Source organism: Phalaenopsis equestris, unplaced genomic scaffold, assembly GCF_001263595.1.
Source record: "Phalaenopsis equestris unplaced genomic scaffold, ASM126359v1 Scaffold220620, whole genome shotgun sequence".
Taxonomy (NCBI): Eukaryota; Viridiplantae; Streptophyta; class Magnoliopsida; order Asparagales; family Orchidaceae; genus Phalaenopsis; species Phalaenopsis equestris.
The window spans coordinates 140,165-159,103 of record NW_018238888.1 but is presented as its reverse complement, the minus strand read 5'-3'; the positions used below and the strand labels follow the sequence as shown (position 1 = coordinate 159,103).

The 18,939-nt window shown below is 34.7% G+C and overlaps 2 protein-coding genes across 5 annotated transcripts in view; both read right to left on the bottom strand.

The window, feature by feature from the left end:
- Positions 1-4,096, bottom strand: part of LOC110037529 (gamma-interferon-inducible lysosomal thiol reductase-like) — a 19,202-nt gene extending 15,106 nt beyond the window's left edge. For 2 of the 4 annotated variants that reach the window (XM_020742194.1, XM_020742196.1), the window contains exons 1-4: positions 3,745-4,095; positions 3,552-3,617; positions 3,022-3,162; positions 1,389-1,481 (exon numbers count right to left, since the gene is read on the bottom strand). In XM_020742194.1, the coding sequence (XP_020597853.1) occupies positions 1,389-1,481; positions 3,022-3,162; positions 3,552-3,617; positions 3,745-3,996 (552 nt within the window). In that variant the 5' untranslated portion in view covers positions 3,997-4,095. Of the gene's footprint in view, positions 1-1,388; positions 1,482-3,021; positions 3,163-3,551; positions 3,618-3,744 lie in introns of all 4 variants that reach the window. The other 2 variants (XM_020742193.1, XM_020742195.1) reach the window with 2 other exon arrangements.
- Positions 4,097-14,929: 10,833 nt separating this feature from the next.
- Positions 14,930-18,939, bottom strand: part of LOC110037526 — a 25,595-nt gene continuing 21,585 nt past the window's right edge. Inside the window, exons 3-5 of the mRNA XM_020742190.1 lie at positions 17,763-17,859; positions 15,796-15,855; positions 14,930-15,197 (exon numbers count right to left, since the gene is read on the bottom strand). Coding sequence (XP_020597849.1) covers positions 15,117-15,197; positions 15,796-15,855; positions 17,763-17,859 — 238 coding nt within the window. The 3' untranslated portion in view covers positions 14,930-15,116. The remainder of the gene's footprint in view (positions 15,198-15,795; positions 15,856-17,762; positions 17,860-18,939) is intronic.

Here is an 18,939-nt window from a genome sequence, read left to right as displayed (position 1 = left end):
TCCTACCTTGAAAACCTGAACCTTGAATTCTTGAAGACTAGAACCATTGATCATTATCGAGAGTTTTCTCAAGTGACTCCCGTCATTTGGGATGTAATTAACTATAGGGGCTTGCCTCTATAGGGAACTTGGAACCCAGGTAAAATAAACCCTATTTAATCTTTGTATTAAATAGGGGAATTTGTCGGTCATATATAAAAGGTTCGCAGACCAAACGGATGTCACAAATCTCTTAGTTTGCAGGATTGGGTCTATCGCTGAGGTCTACACTTATCTCTCGGGAAGGTGTAGTATTCGCGGTATCAGACACGATTATGCAAACTATCAGACTAATGAGATCCGTTTGGTCTCATTTTTCTAAAATTAAAACATACTACTTTTAAAACTCAAACTATATATCCTTTATATTTAAATTAAATCTCAAAAATTATTTTCATATATCATATTTTTCAAAATTAAATCTAATCAAAAAAAAAAAGTTGACCGACAACACCTTACCTATGCATAAAAAGGTACACTTCACATTTTAAAAGTTAACATAACGGTACACTTGATGTGATATGAAAGATTTGGGTGGTATAAGTGTAAAAACAAAATTTTAAGTGTTAGATTTGTAAATACAAGGGAATTGGGTGGTATGTATGCCAATAAGCCCCCTAATAAAAAATGGTTCATCGTAGCTAATACAAATGCTTGACCCAAAAAACACGGCCTTTACTAAGTTATTGAGAACCATCTATTTGTGAAAAAACTTAAATGTGTTACCATAACTTCCTTATGTAAAACAACATTAAATACCATCAAATGTTCTGTTTGGTTGTCAAATTATAGAAAAAATAAAGATTATGTTAAAGGATACATTTCTTATTGAAGATTTTTATTTTCTTGCGTAAATGGAGTTTTCTAGGGGTGTATTCTGCAAGGATATACTGATGGTAAATATGATATCCTTCATGAACAAAAAGTTATCTCTTGTAATTGCAACATAATAATTTTTTTCTTTTTCCAAAAGAATTACCGGAGGCTATTATACGAGCCTCTAGTCACCCATGTGTCTATGTGCCTAACTATTCGAGGATCGCTCTCACTACCGGCAAACTGGCCAGAAGGGGAATCGAACCCGTGACCTGAGGGACTTACGACCTTCAAAGAGGTTGCTCTACCAATAGGCCATGGCTGGCGGCACGTAATTGTACCATAATATATACTCTGAATCATCTAAAATATGTCATTTGCATATTTTTTCATGATTTTCTTTTATTTTCATTATTTAATACATAGAAAAACTACCGCAGTGAACATTGGAAGAACAAACATATGATAGATAAAAAATTTTCAAAAAAAATTGATGGAAAAACTTGATAGAGACGAAAAGGGGTAAGACTAACATCATAAAGTGGCAACCCATCCACAATGATCCAAGGCACGTATCTATGGGGGGGTTGAAGAGCATTGGTTTGTGCTGCAAACTGGAGTTCAACCTGCAAAAATATTGAAGCTAATAATTTCATATAAAATAAAACACATTTTGAAAATTTCCTAATGATATCATTGTATAAAAAGAATGTTTATTAATCTTTCTCCTTAACTAAGGGTTTAACCAAAGTTTATTACTTTTGATTCGAACTAAGCCTTTTCATTGAAAAGAAATAAATAGATTTACAATCCAACAGTAAAATGCAAGCTGAAACCCCATCGACCCCAGCCTCAATTAATTCATAATCCTAATAAAATACTCAAATCAGATTATTTTAAATTAAACAACCACTTAACTTTATCCTCCTCAAACAAAATGGCGCAATAGAAAACTAAAGTTTAAAGTTGCATTTACCTTGAAAAAATTAAGATGTATGATCTTGCTCAGACAATTAGTTATATCTAAAGTTTAAGCTAGTCTCGTTGTTCGGATCAGGATGTCGCACCGAATGTTATAATCGAGATACTTGGTTGTTGTCTGCTCGTGTCTGATCGGTCCACTAGAGCGTCTCTCGCACTTACCGTGCTCGGCCTCGCTACGGGCCGCATCCTACTTTGCTTCACAAAGCTTCGACACTCACTCCTCTGTGTCCTGCTCGAGATCGGCATGAGCCCCCCCTGCTCAGGTTAGGCTTAAGCCCATCTCTCGAGATCAAATGTGATTGTGATCTAGCTCCTTCCTCAGCTCTCAACCTTGCTCTTTCACTCCCACTCTTACTCTGTTATGAATTCAAGCAGGAACACTCTCTCTTACACTTCAGTCCCTTCCTCTCTACTTATAGCACAAGCCCACCTGCTTCGTCTCCTCCTCTGAATGCCTCACTACATATTTCTTTTTCTTCTCCTTCATCCCCCTCACTTCCTCTTATTTCTTTCGTTGAAGAGATTAAATCACTCGGTTCGCATTAAAATGAGGCATTACAAAGGGCCACACATTTGAGCATAAGATGATTATGTTGATATCTCAGCTGGATGCAGCTTAAACAACTTTGTGACTTGTGAATAAAATTTATTTATTTTTGGCAATGCCCAAAGGCTCAAAATTGGCTCTTTGTGGGTTTCTAGTTTGGATGGTTATCTGAAGCACATGTCGTAATGATCATCAACCAAATGAAACAAGACACATAAAATATTTGATGTGACTTAATTTAATCAAGAGTTCAAAAGCAATATATATGAAGAAATTAAAGTAAAGAAGAGACATAAAAAGAAGAGATATTGATCATGGTTATTGATTTGGTGATGAGCCATACATAGAATTATTTTGTCATCAATGTCTAAACATATAAAGTAAAGGCCATCCATTGATCTAATGTCTTCTACATTGTAGATTATATTTAAATTTTGGAAAATTTAAATACCTACTATTAAATTCCTATCTATTTACATATCTAACACTAAAATTTCAATTTTTACATTGTTGAGAAACAAAAGAGAGCTACATAATGCAACATGAAAAGTGAATCTCCTATTTCCTTAGAGAGGAAAAAATGCCACTTCAATAAGAACCAACAATTTTCGAAAATAAATAAATAAATAACCAACCTCTTGCCCGTGTCCACTGTTGTAGCAGTTCACCAAAGGATGTGGATCCAATCCAGTCCTTTGAAAACAAGATTCCCAATCACTGTATTTATTCGCGATAACCAAATTCTCAACACAATATATAAAACTAAAATGCTTTTGCTGCATCAAATTCAGAGGAATAAGATATAAGAATTAGAACCCTAATCAAAACCAAAAAGAAATAAACAGAAGGGAGATCCACGTACATACCACCCAATTCCTATCTATTTACACTACATACCTAACACCTAAGGTTTCTTTTTTTACATTTATAACGCCCAAATCTTTCACATCACATCAAAAATACCAGCATTCTAGCGTTTAAAATTTGAAATACATCTTTTTCATGCATAGGCAAGATGGCATGCATGTAAAAATTGAAGTTTGGATGTCAGATATGTAAATACATAGGAACTGAAGTACAGGTTTCACATTCACCATATATAACCTTCATACCATAAATCAGTTCTGGAAATAGGCAATTACAGCACAGTAAGATGATGCATTACCACATCCGACCAGGAATTAATGGCGCAAGCTTCGACAGTGTTCAGAAAGCATTCAGACGGCCCATGCTGCAAAGCGAAGGAAAAATAATGTCGGCATAAATAAAGCCCTGGATGCTATTTTCCAGTTCATTCCCTCAGTTTCTCTCCATCAACTTTCAAATTATAGAGAATTTCTAGGAGATCTAGCGCGTACCTGGCATATGATGGTGGAATTGGGTCCAATCACAGCGTTCCCGTAGGGAACAAGGCGGAGATCGACAATGGAGATGAGGCCGTCGGAGAAGATCTTGGATAGGGAGAGGACGATGAAGCGGGAGCAGAAGGGACAGAGGGCCTCGTAGTAGAGAGCGAGGGAGACTTTCTGAGTCGCAGAAGTGGTGGAAAGCGGGAGAAAGAAGGCGGAGGCGAAGAAGAGGAGGAGTAGGGTTCGATGAACGGGAGCCATTTTTGGAACAGAAGTATCAAAGCTTGCGCTTTGGTGCGGCTAAGAGCTCGCTCTGGAGTGAGCTTAGAAGCAGCAGAGCTTAGAAGCAGGGAAAAAAATTGGGTACATTAATATTCATCTTATTATCTCCTGTAATCTTTCTGTAATTTAATTATATATAAAAATAGAAATGCACAATTTACTATAAGGTACAAGTATGTTACATGAAGGTTACAGGAGTTATGACATGATTATAAGCTACAAATATCCTTCATGTAACCTATTTTGCTCGCTCTGGAGTGAGCTTAGAAGCAGCAGAGCTTGGAAGCAGGGAAAAAAATTGGGTACATTAATATTCACATTATATCTCCTGTAATTTTTTTTGTAATTTAATTATATATAAAAATAAAAATGCACAATTTACTATAAAGTACAAGTATGTTACATGAAGGTTACAGGAGCTATGACATGATTATAAGCTACAAATATCCTTCTTGTAACATATTTTCAGGTTACAGAGTTACAGACGTACATAGCTCTGTGTACGTCTTATGTACACAATTTTTTTCCTTAGAAGCAGAGCATTAAAAAGAAGAAAAAGTCTTTAATAAAAGCGAAATTATGCGACAGAAAATAAATAAATATATAAAATTAAAATAATAATAGTTTTTATGTGACCTGAAATAATTAAGTAATATAAATATAAAAATTAAAAATTTTAAAATTCCATATATAAATATAGAACTGAGCATAATGTATGTAAATTGTGCATTTGCCCTATTCATATCACTAGATCTTTTTCACATTAAAATAAAATATCACAATAAGTTTGTATGCATGACAACTTTATATCATGCATAGAGATTTCATATATATACAATAGTGTGCATTGGACAAACACACTATAGAAAGTATAAATGATACATCAAACAGATGAAGAGCATTACGGACAAACACATTGTCACGAGCACAAAAGCTAGGGCAAGTTAACGCAACAACAAAAAACTAATTTACATCAATATCTTCCTATGTGATATTCAAGGATGAGTTTCTATGTGTAATTTTCTCTTTCTCCCCTTTCCAAATAAGAAGGGGGATCTTCAGACACCTGATTGAGAGATAAATCATCAATGTCAACTTTGTTCCAATGCCACATCATATGAACCCCTTTCTAAAAGTCTCGATGAAGCGCTCTGTGGGGAGATTTCAGCTATGTATTCGGGCCCCTCTCCTCTTCTCATTTCGAGTGCCATCTTCATCATTGAATTGAGGGTATAAGTCCCACATTTACCTTTTCCACCCCTTAGAGAGTGATAAGAAATTAGAGGTCTCTTTCCTCTGGCCTTAGGGCTATCAAGGTTCTCCTAGACACAATTCATAGATTTGCTGACAAGAGCTTCTTGCTCACAATCTGGTAGACTTAGGGTCTTCATAGTTTGGGATGACAAATCCTTGATATGTAGATGTGACTATCTCTACCTACTTAAGGATTCCCTCCTTTCCGTTGACACTTCTTTTGAGCTCTTTTGATATATTTGAAATTTGTCGATAACATCTCATAGGGCTCGCATGTTTGAGTGTTGTCGCCCGTAGTGGATACGATGATTCACCCCGCTGCCTTATAGCCCGTTACATGCATCAAAAGCATCGGGATTCTCCCACTCGAGATGATTAAAATCCTTTAGTTTCATAAATAATCGAATAAAAAATAATGTAAGCAAGACTCTTATTCTCTAGGGTATTATTGGGCATCCCCTAAGATGTGATTAGCCAAAGGGAGATGTTCCTTTGGAAGCTACTCTCGACCAAGAACAAGCACAAAAACCTGGTTATTGTTATAGGTTGCTTTCATAGAGTTTTATTCGCAGATATGTTACTATGACATGTTTTATCCGATCTTGTTTCAAACGTAAGCTCTTTAACTATCACGTGAATGTTACCTTATGAAACTTCTCATAACTCTTTTTAAATTGTTTGTCTATTTTTGACGTAGTATCTTTCTTTCTGGTTCCTCTCAAAAGAGAGACTTATTTGAAAAAAGAATCATACACCGATATTAAGACAAACTGGTGACTTCAAAGGCTCAACAAAAAGAACGGAAACAGAAACTTCAATGCTAGATATGTAAATACATAAAAATGGTGTGGCATGCATGTAAATGTCATCCGGCAAGGCAAACACTCAAATTCAATGCTTTTAGATTCTTCATTTTATTTCCGACAAATGTGCTACGCATTTGAGCACATCATATCAACTTTTAACTTAATCAAATACCCTTATTTATTATTCTTTCTGAAAAATTTACATACATACCACTTATTGTATCTGTATATCTAACACCTAAACTTCAATTTTTTCATATACATCGCGTCACTTATGTATGAAAAGATGTATTTAACTTTTTAAATGTTAAAATAGTGATGTTTTTTTTTTTATGTGAGAGAAAATTTTGATGGTATAAATGTAAAACAGTAAAGTTTAGGTGTTGGATTTGTAAATACATACAACTTCGGTGGTATGTGTGTCAATTCCCCATTTTTTATTATTTTCATGTATTGATAATATATTGAACTTTATAATCATTGATCATAACCTTAAATCACCTCAAAATATATGAATTGGGAGAAACATTGAGCTGCGTGCGTCGAGAGGTTATTCAGTGGGTATAAGGGGGTTATATTCGTGTTATACCCCTGTAACCTAGCTGTAACATACTTGTAATCAAAATATATGAATTGGGAGAAACATTGAGCTGCGTACGTCGAGAGGTTATTCAGTGGGTATAAGGGGGGTTATATTCGTGTTATACCCCCTATAATATAGCTGTAACATACTTGTAATCTACAAATAAATTTCGTGCTTCTGTAGTTCCGGTAGATACATGTAAGTTACAAGGGAGGTTACATGGGCTATAACGCGAATGTAACCCCCCTGTACCTTCTGACATACGCAGTGCTGCGTACGTCTTACGTACTCAAATATTTTCCAATTATGTGAAGTGTGGGGGTTACTTGGGCCAAGTAAATTTACATGTTGGGTTTAATTGCAATTTTTTAGTTCCCGGAACATTACTATTTACAAATTTGGCATCCTCTTTAATCCAATTATCAAATTCTTACAGAAATATATCAAAATTTACCATAATTTCTCGGCTCATATTTTTCATATTTATCAATTTAGCAATAATTTGATTGCAACATGCATAAATAAATTAATTCAATAATTTAAAAAAAAATTAAGTGATGTGCGTGTTATTATATCAATATTTGAACTGGTCATTTTGATTTAGGTCAAATTTTTTAAAGAAGCACATTTTTTTAATAGTTCATAGGGAATGATGCAATTGAAGAGCGTGATGTAGAAGAAAAATGTCGAGAACATCAGTTGCGACATTGACCACTGCGACCATCATCTCAATATACATTAGTTGTCTTAATTTTTTCATGCATTATGTTTCTTTTAAAAAAAACATTAGTCTATTTCATTATATCATGGAAAATGGTACATACCACCAATTCATATATATATTTACATATCTAACCTCAAAAATTTATTTTTTTTACATTTATATCACCCAAAAATTTTTATCACATAAAAATTATCTTCATTTTAGCTTCTAATTAATTAAAAAGTGAAGTACACTTTTTCATGCATAGTTAAAATGATATTTTTGTAAAAAATAATAAATTTTAGGTGTTATATTTATAAATACATAGGAATTGTGAGCATTAGGTCTAAAAATAAATAAAATATTCGATTCGAACACCCCCACGTCCAGACGGCCAATCACCGGCGGCCACGTCATCGGTAGACGACATGGTCGCTGGTGGTTAGTCGTCAGGACATACGGACCTCCATATGAAATATTTTTTTATGATACGAGTACAAAACTCATGCATGGATATTTCACAAGCACCACGACACCAGCATGATTTCACATAAAATATTTGTAAATATTAATGTTTCGGGTGCTCCGCATGTAATTGTATGGCTTGGGATAATTTCAATATACTTTTATCATTTCCTAGGTGATAAGGTATGTTATGTAAATCACTATGCATTCCTACATATTTTTTTTTCTTATTTTTTTTAATTTTTTTTAAATGATTAAATACCACTCATTTCCTATGTATTTGCATATCTAACACCTACACTTCAATTTTTACGTATATATACCACATCACCTATACATGAAAAACGTGTATTTCACTTTTCTAAATTTATGATGTTTTTTTATTTGATGAAAAACTTGAGTGGTATAAATATAAAACAATAATATTTAGGAATATATTCTTAGTTGAAAGACAAAGCTATCAACCACGAGATCAAAATAACTCAAATCAATTTAAAACTTTAATGAATATTAAATTAAAAATATAATTGTTATTAAATTATTATTTAATATTTAAATTATGAGGACTTTTTTAATATAATATATAATAATAAAGATGTTAGGAAAAAAAAAAATCTTAAAAGTGATGAATACCTCTCAAATTATAACCATCATTTCTTATAGAAATATTAACATGAATGCTACTCAATTCTTATATATTTACATTTATAATACCTATACTTAGAATTGTACACAAACTCCACCTTAAATATGCATAAAAAGATGTATTTCACTTTTTTAAAGTTAAACTAATAATATTTTAATGGAATAAGAAAGAATTTTAGGTGTTAGATATGCAATTACATAAGAATTGAGGGAAATGTGTGTATATGACCCTTTTTCTTGGAAAAATTATTACCACACGTAGAGATGCATGCGGTGTCCGATATATACATGTATTTCAGTGGGTCTCACTTTTAACTTTTTTTTTTAAAAAAAATTTGATTGCAGTTATCGACAGACAACGTACAAAATAATTTTTTCCTTTTTTTTTTTTTTGGGAGAATTCATACATTCTATGAGTCGTATATATTTATATATCCAACTAAAATTTCATATTCACATAAATATCACTCAAATCTTTGACAATACGACAAAATTACATGCAACTTTTCATACATAAACCCTACTCAAAATCTAAACCTGAAACTACATGAAAAAATGCCATAAATTTATATATATATATATATATACCACCCAATTTCTATGTATTTTGCACATCTAACAGACAAACTTTAAATCTTAACAAAATATATTCTTAGTTGAAAGACAAAGCTATCAACCAATGCCAGTGCTTTAACCTTTAACCATCCAAATCTTTCATATCACATAAAAAATGCCAGTGCTTTAACCTTTAAAAAGTGAAATATAACTTTTCATACACATGTAAGGTGGCATATATGTAAATACATAGGAATTAAGAGGGTGTAAGTAAATCTTCCAAAAAATTAAGTTGATATGTCAGTGTCAACATAATGTGAAATAAATATGTAAATCTTTCAAATCACCACAAACATTAATGCGATTTTTACATACATAGCAGCAAAAAATTATTATTTCGGTTATCTCACATCTCAAAGTTTAATATTATGAAATCCACATTTCCGTTAAGACTTCGAGAAGCTAGCATATGCCGGAGCCAAAGGAAAAAGAGGAGACCTCGACGTCAGCGACGCTTCCCATCCGCCCCGGCGGCATTCCCATCCCCCACGCCCCGCCGCCTTTGTGGCTGCTGCTTCCTCCACCTACATGTCCTATAAAGCTTCCAGCTTCACCACCAACACTCGCAATACGCCCAGCGTGGGGGAGCGAAGGAGGCACCGTGCCATTGAAGAAAATCGCCGGAGAAGTAGATGTTGGAAACGGAAGATTAACGCAAGCGTGGATTTTATAAAAAAATTAAACTATGTGATGTGTGTTGTTAAAATTTACCAAAGAATGAGTGAAAAAGAACACAGAACAACAATCAAGCCATAAAGTTGAACCCAATAACACCAAGGCTTTACATGGTTTGATCAATGTAACCTACTTCCACGGGAAGGGAATAAAAAACACTAAGGCAATACACAAAGGGTTACACCACTTGTCCAGAGATGAACTTTTTTACAAACCCTCTCTCTAACTCATCTGATACATGGTTCCAAGTTCCTCACTCTGTTTCCCCAAGCCCCTCAACCTCTCATTACAATCTGCTTTTTATTTCCTTGAACACTCTCAACTCACATACATCCTTGTTTATAACCAATGATCCTTCCCCCAAGCTGACTGGTTCACCAATCAGAAGCTTTCTTTTTCTCTTTGCCAACTGTCCAAACCAATGACATACATATCTGAGTTAGTTATGACAGTTTGGCCTCTATCTGTCATAAACACCTTCTGATTTTAGAAATTGCCTTAGTCCAGTAATAGACATGCATCACAACAATTATCCACATTGACTTCCAATTACAATATCCACAAGATAATTCCCTCTTCTCAGCTCCAAAGGGCTCTTATTCAATAGTTGAGTTCACTAAGTCCAGACAATGCCCGAATTTAGCTCCAAGTAGAACTTTTGTGAGCATGTCAGCTGGGTTCTCTTCGGTGGGTATCTTCTCCACTATTATCGAACCCTTAGCAACAATATCACTAACGAAATGAAGCTTCATGTCTATATGTTTAGACCTCTCATGAAAGACCTGATTCCTGGTTAAGTGAATAGTGCTTTGGTTATCACAAAACACAGTTACAACCTTCTGTTGCAACTCTTTAAACATGCCTTTTAGCCATGTAGCCTCCTTAATTGCTTGTCACAACAATGTATTCAGTCTCTGTTGTTAAAAGAGCTGCAACAGAGTGGAAATTGGACTTCCAGCTGACTGCGATATTAGAGTCTGTGAAAGTGAATCCAATAAGTGACTTCCTAGTGTCAATGCTCCCTGCATAATCAGAATCCACATAGCCAAACACCTTCTATCGTTCATTCTCTTGCTTCTTAAACAACAACCCCAACTCATTAGTACCCCTTAAGTATCTCAGAGTCCATTTCAAAGCTTCCCAGTGAGCTCGTACAGGATTTTCCATGAACCTGCTTATGATGCTAACAAAAAGTCAAGTCTAGCCTGCTGCAAACCATCCCAAACAAAATACTATCAACCCCACTGGCATAAAGGACACTCACCATGCATCTTTTCTCATCTTCACTATCAGGTGTTTGAGAGTCTGACAATCTAAAGTGTTGATCACTTGGTGTTGTGACCTGCTTGGCCACATGCGTATTGAACATTGCTAATACTTTCTGAATATATGACTTCTGAGACAAGAACAAGCTGCTCTTCTTTCTGTCACTTGTGATCTCCATCCTTAAGATCTTTGAGGCAGGTCTCAGATCTTTCATGTCAAATTCTGAGTTGAGCATACCTTGAATATTCTGGATTTCCTTCTTGCTTCTGCTAACTACTAGCATATCATCAATATCATATCATCAACATATAGTAGCAGATAAGTATTTATGTCACCATCTTGCTACTTCATGTATACACAACTATCGTAGCTGCTTCTAACAAAATCAATCCTCAACATAAACCCATCAAATCTTTTATACCATTGTCTTGGGCTTTGTTTAAGTTCATACAAATATTTCTTTAGCAAGCAGACTTTGTCCATAGTTTCAAGCGTGCAATGCCCATTTTGCTGGTCCGTATAGATGATTTCTTCCAACTCTCCATGTAAAGAACGCAGTTTTAAAATCTAGCTGCTCCAGTTCCAAGTCAAATTGAGCCACTAATGCTAAAATTAACCTGATTAAGCAATGTTTTACCACATGTGAAAAAATCTCATTAAAATCAATTCCTTCAACCTGTGTGAATCCCTTTGTAACTAGCCTGGCTTTATACTTGGCCTTTTCAATACTTGGTATACCATCCTTCTTCTTGAATATCCACTTACAACCTACTACTCGTTGGCTCTTTGGTCTATCAACAAACTCCCAAGTTTTGTTTTTCATTAGAGAAGCTATTTCCTCATCCATTATATCAGCCCACTTGTGCCTCTCCTTGCTCTTCAGAGCTTCCTTTTAGTTGTTTGGTTCAACCTCTATTATCTCTTCTGCAACGCTCAATGCATAGGAGATTAAGTCTACATGGTCATATCTCGTTGGTGGTTTAATGGTTCTTCTTTATCTGTCTCTCACCAGATAGTAGTCATCCAATATTGTTTCTGTTCAGTTTCTTGCTGGTCTTCTACATCTCCACCTTGAATATATACTCCAATCCTTTGGTCAGCCACTGTTTGTTGTTGTCATAGCTCTACCTCAATTGGAACACACTCATTTGTAACATTGTTCTCAGTAACATAACTTTGCAGGTTTGCCATTTTAGACTCATCAAATATCACTTCTCTACTAATGATACATTTCTATTTGCCAAGATCCACACACCACAGTTTATAACCCTTGGTTCCGAGTGGATAGCCAATGAAAATACACCTCAAAGCTCTTGCCTCCAATTTATCTTGTCTGGTATGAGCATATGCCAAACATCCAAAAACTTTGAGATGATTGTAGTTGCATGGTTTCCCATACCACATCTCCAAAGGAGTTCTCATTCCAAAAGTTGTTGATGGGCACCTGTTAATAAGATAACAGACAATTGACACAGTTTCACCCCCAAAAGGTTTTGGGTAGACCAGCATTCAACAGCATGCACCTCACTCTCTCTAAGAGAGTTCTATTCATCCTCTTAGCTAATCAATTCTGTTGAGGGGTATTTCGAATTGTTTTGTGCCTTGTAATACCATTTTTTCTACACAACTCATTAAACTGCTCTGAAAAATATTCCAGGTCATTGTCAGTTTTCAAATGCTTCTGTTTTGTTTCCATCATGTTTTCAGAGAGAGTTAACTAGTTTTTAAACCGTTAAAAAATTTCATCTTTTATTTTTAGAATGAAAACTCACACTCTTCTAGTGTAGTCATCTATGACAGACAAAGAATACCTCCCACCTCCATGTGTTTGAGTTCTAACAGGACCACATAGATCACCGTGTACATAATCTAATGGTCTCTTTGTTGTATGAGTTCAATAGAGAACTTCACTCTGGTTGTCTTCCCTAACACAAATTGCTCACAAAACTCCACTTTACCAACCTGGTCACCACCCAACAGGTTCTGTTTAGACAATCTCGTAGGCCCCTTTCACTTACGTGCCCCAACCTCATGTGTCATAGCTTGGTTTTGTCAATTTCAGATTGAACGACATTAGAAAAATTACCAATCACAGAGAATATAGACCATTGTTTCTAACTCCTTTCATGACAATTAAAGAGCCGTTGGTGACTAATACAACCATTTTCAGCCTTGAAAGAATAGCCACTTGATTCCAACATACCTAAAGAAATCAAATTACTTCTGAGCTCTGGTATTTATCTGACATGTTGAAGTATTCGTTCAACTCCATCTAACATCCTTATCCTGATTGTCCCACAACCAAACACCTTGCAAGCTTTGTTTTCTTCAAGCAATACAGGTCCACCGTTGGCCAGTTTGAGTGTCTCAAACCAATCTTTATGATGACACGTATGGAAGGAGCAGCCTGAGTTAAGAATCCACTCATTGCTTGATTCTAACTCAATAATTACCAAAGCTTCAGCCGAATCGTAGCCATCAGAGGCTACATTTGCTTATCCTGAATCTTTTTGCATTCTTGATACTTTTTCTTCCTGTCAGGACAGTTCTTCTTAAAGTGGTCTTCCATGTGGCAATGGTAACACTTGAAAGGTCCCTTTGATGACTGATTTCTACTTTTATTTCCTTATCTCGATCTTGATATGTTCTGATTATTCCTTGAGTTTCTTCTGTCTTATCTTCCTCTAACAGTAAGACCATCTCCACTGTTCTCATTCTATCATGTTTCTTTTGAAACTCTTTAGTTCTGATAAGCGATTAAACCTCTTCTATCGAAATTATCTGCACTTTTCCATAAAGCATTTTATCTTTAAAATGCTCATCACTCTTGAGAATAGAGTTTAGCAACAACAAAGCCTTATCCTCGTCTTCCATCTTGACATCAATGTTTTCAAGATCATCTATGATCTTATTAAACTCATCAATCTGCTCTGAAATTGATTTTTTTTCATGCATCTTGAAGGAATACAGACGTTGCTTCAAGAAGAGTCTGTTGGCCAGGGATTTTGTAATGTAGAGCACTTCAAGTTCAGCCCAGAGTACCTCAATCGATATCTCCCTTGACGCTTCCCTAAAAGCTTTATCATCCGGGCTCAGAATTATCATACTATGAGCTTTATCCATGATAAAGTTCTTTTTTTTCTCGGGCATCTCAGCAGGCAACACAGCAGGTCCTTGCAATGCTTCCACAACGCCTGTTGTACTAGCAGGGCTCTCATCTTGACTCTCCCCACAAGCCAAGGTCATCATTTCCTGTGAATTTTTCGATGTCGAACTCAGCAGATTCCATCTTCATGATCTGATTCCCACAAACAATGCCACTTGTTGTTAAAATCTACCAAAGAATGAGTGAAAAAAAACACATAACAACAATCAAAAAATAAAATTGAACCCAAGAACACCAACACCAAGGCATTACGTGGTCCGGTCAATGTGCCTACATCAATGGGAAGGGAATCAAAAACACTAAGACAATACACAAAAAGTTACACCACTTGTCCACAAATGAACTTTGTTACAAACCCTCTCTCTAACTCACCCGATATAAGGTTCCAAATTCCTCACTCTGTTTTCCCCAAGCCCCTCAACCTCTCATTACAAACAGTTTGTATTTCCTTGCACCCTCTCAACTCACATACATCATTGTTTATAACCAATGATCCTTCCCCCAAGTTAATCGGTTCACCAACCTGAAGCTTTCTTTTTCTCTTTGCCAACTGTCCAAACCAATGACAGATATACCTGAGTTAGTTATGACAGTTTGGCCTCTAAGTTTCAAAACCACCTTCTAATTTTAGACATTGCCTTAGTCCAGTAATTGGTAGTCATCACAACAACAATGTGAGATAACGTAAATAACAATGTTTATCGGTGCTATGTATGTAAAAACCGCAACAATAATTCAAAAACCAAGAAAGAATGGGAGACAATAATGATAGCAATTTCCATATCAAGACAAGAAAACAAACAGCAAAATGGTCAAATAGCATGATTTGCTACAAGAGAAGGGTTTCAGACCACACACAGCACATATGTGGGGATTGAAAAAGAGTTTTGCAAAAAAATAGAAATTGGAAGAAACCTGATCTCATTTGCACCTTTTGATCAAATCCTCGATGACTTTATCCATGTTAAGCTGCTTCATTAATGTAAACGGTCGATTCATACTCTACATTTAAAAAAAAATGTTTCTTTAAGGTTTTGGGTGAACTCTATATCAAAAAAGACAACTTTGCCTGAATTTCAACGATACAAAAAAAGAAAGATTTACATATTAACACTTAGTTCCTGTGTATTTACATATCACACTCACCCACCAAGAAAATGTGTGCGTGGCTTTTTGATGTGATATCAAGGATATGGGCAGCATAAATGTATTTAGGTGTTTGAAATATAAATACATAAGTATTAGATGATATTTACATAAATGCCTCTACAAAAGATACAGGGGCATTTACATACAGACCATGCAATTCTTGCATATCTATATATCTAACACCTAAATTGTCATACTTACACACATAACACTAATCATTAACATCATGTCAAAAATATTACTACTGCTAACTTTTAAAAAGTGAAGTACACCTTTCATGCATAGTTTGAAGACAACAGTGTTATAAATGTAAATATCAAACTTTCAATATTTGATATGTAAATACAAAGGAATGGCAATGGTATGTATGTAAATTTTGCAATATATATATATGAAAGAATGCTCTGGGTTTTAAAATGATGCGAGCAATAAAATTTCATTTATGGCTTACCGGAAGGGAGAGAATAACTTCAGTTTTCTCTTCACGAATCTCAAAGTATCCCCGCCGAGGCTGCAATCAAAAGAAAAATTAGTAGTCTTGAATTAAGGAGAAATTATTGCATGTGGATAACGTGCGAAGCGATGGGGACTCATGCCTAAAATATAGGTAGCATTTCGCATGGTTATCCAGACAACAATTTCACCGTATCAAGAGGACCGAATTCAAAGAGAAGCAGCAAGAAAGAACAAAAGCAAATGGGTTGTAGACATTGAGCTTAACCATGAATGAAAAGGCCAATTTACTTTAAAATACACAATAAATAAAGCCCAAATGCAAGTAATTTGTCACTTGTGGTCACAGGCATGGTCCAACCCAATTTATCACCATAATAGCTATATGCATCAAAATATACTAATGTAAAAAACATATTTATTTCTTCAAATTCATAACCATGATATACTATAGTGGTCCATTATGATTATTTAGTGCACCAATTCACCCCTTATTCCGTCAGGGCCAAGCCTAAGGGCAATTTAGTCTTTGATGTATCTAAGGGCAATTGAGTCTTTTATTATTTATTAGTGTTTTCCATAAATAAACCCTTATAGGCTTAGGATTGGAGGTATGCATGCAATCATTTGTGAGTATTAGGGTCAGGGTTTGGGAGAGATTTCCTACCTCTCGAATTGTAGGAATTGAGAGATGTCACCAATCTTTGAGGGAGAAGACGCACATTGGTGGTTGTACGGGATGGAGCGATATTTCATAGTAAATAGACTAAAATGAGAAGGAGAACCTCCTTAACATCTAAGATACAATTACTAAGGCCTCACATCCCCAGATTAACTTTATTGACATTAAAAATGAATTTTTCAACCTTGGGTTCTAGCTATCTTTATGTTGGCTTATATATTTTTCTCGAGTAGTTCTTGATAAATTACTCTTATTGTATTTGTGTAATATTTTCTAATTATAATACCATATTTTATGAAAAAAAATGATTAAATAAACATTCATCATTATTATTGGTTTCACTAACAATTTATAAAATGATTGTCATGATTATGTATCAAATTAGGAAGGTCAATTGGCATGAATTGAGAATTACCTTTGACTTGGTCATACCCACTCATTTTGCAATAAAGAAGGGTCAAATTAAAAATAGTTGGCTTTATTTTGAGAGGTAACTGCACATCGAAGTTTAACTTCACATAAAGTTGGTCAAATAGACAGAAGGGAAATCGACCAGAAATAATATCTAAACTTATCTCATAAACATAGATAAATTTAAGGAAAACTAAACTATCATTTTCAATTAAAATAGAATTTATTTGATGTCTCCAAATAAAAAAAAAGTACAAAAATTAAGCTAGCATCATTTGTCTACACCAAATTTTTTAAAATGACATCAGATTAGGTCCAAAGGATGATGACTTGGGGATGTCAACAAAACTTTAAACTAATCATAAAGCAAAAATGAAGCTTCTCCTAGCACAAAATAAAATCATAAGTAAACAGCAATTTCATAAGGGAGGCCTCATTATTTAATCGAGGAAGAACAAAAACATTCCCTATTTTAAGACAAATGCTATAAAAAAGAAACTCAAAATAGCATGCATGGCGAGCACAAAGTCCTACAGGTTACTTTCAATAATAGTTATCTAAAACTCCAATTTCGGAAATTTTCATAATCAAAGCGAAATGAGTCAATATAATTCTAAGACTCACGTTATCTGTTATTTTCCTAGAAATATTAATCATAATATTTTTTTTTGAAACAACATATTCGAAATTCTATATAGATGGAAAAATACTACTACATCGACATTTTAAGAAGAGAGACATACTTAAATTATAAATGCTTTATTTAACAGAAAAATAATTAACCAGTTAATAACAAACATTGACAGCTCTTAGAACATGAAAGAGCAACGCATGGAATGAAAATGCATCATCTTCTGGAACTTTAAACAAACCTTCTGAGGATTAATCTCTACAGCAATGCCCGGAATAGCACTTTCCAATCCCCTCTTTACCTTGTCAGCTCTCTCCTTGAATGACTTGCATTGTGTGCTAAGGAAACAAACATAAATTTAAAAATTAAATCGATGATATGAAATAAATGAAAACTTTAATATTCCAATATCTGAAATATTATTTCATTCAATCGGTAGGTATAGCTCATATCTATAACTACGATATCATTAAATATGACAATTACTTCATGAAGCTCTTTGCAAAACACTAATGATAGTAATATGAGCAAAGATATTGCTACAAAAAAACTAATAGCCTTGCCACAATTTCATAGGAGCACATATTAGCATGAATAATTAACTTTTGATATTCCAATCTAAAAAATAAAAATCGCAAGTGATATTACTGTCAAGTTTGCTCAAATAAAATCCTCAAAAGCCAAATTACACTAACAAGTAGACTCAGGCCAATTCAATATAACTCAACATGATTTTCAAGATTAGAATTGGTTCCAATCAATCAAGCTTCAGGCATGCTCATCTTCAGGTTTGAATAAGAGTTAATTAACTTACTAATGGTGCTCCAATAACAAGATCACAAAATTATCCTGATTTGTTAAGATTGTTACATTAGTTTTTTTAGTACTTTTATTACATTACACTTATGCAGAGCAACTTGTCACGGACTAACTTTCCTCAAGTTATCCGTGCGGCTTTAGCGCTCTTTCTTAGCACTAAATCAGCCTAACCTTCCCAACTAACAACTCAAAAGCACTCTCTTGAAAGTAGAATAGGAAGAAGAGTTAGAGAAGATAAAGCTTCACTAATAAAGAGAGATTACAAAGCTTGAAAGCTTGAAACCTTGGATGCCTTAGAATGAGGGAGGGGACACTTATTTATATCTCCCTCCATGGCTTTGGCTTTACATATTGCCAATGTGGGACTATTCTCCAAGGGGAGCTTTACAATATAATATTCTAGCTTCTAGATAGTTCTACACTATCTTTATGTACATCTATACTCTAGATTCTTCTAGGTTGTTCATTAGGCCTCCATCTTCTAGAATACTCCATCGTGTCGTAATATTGGCGGGGCGTGACATTCTCCCCCACTTAAGCTCGCAATGCCCTCATTGCGCTTCTCCTCTTGATACTGTTTGATTTCCTCTTTGAATTGC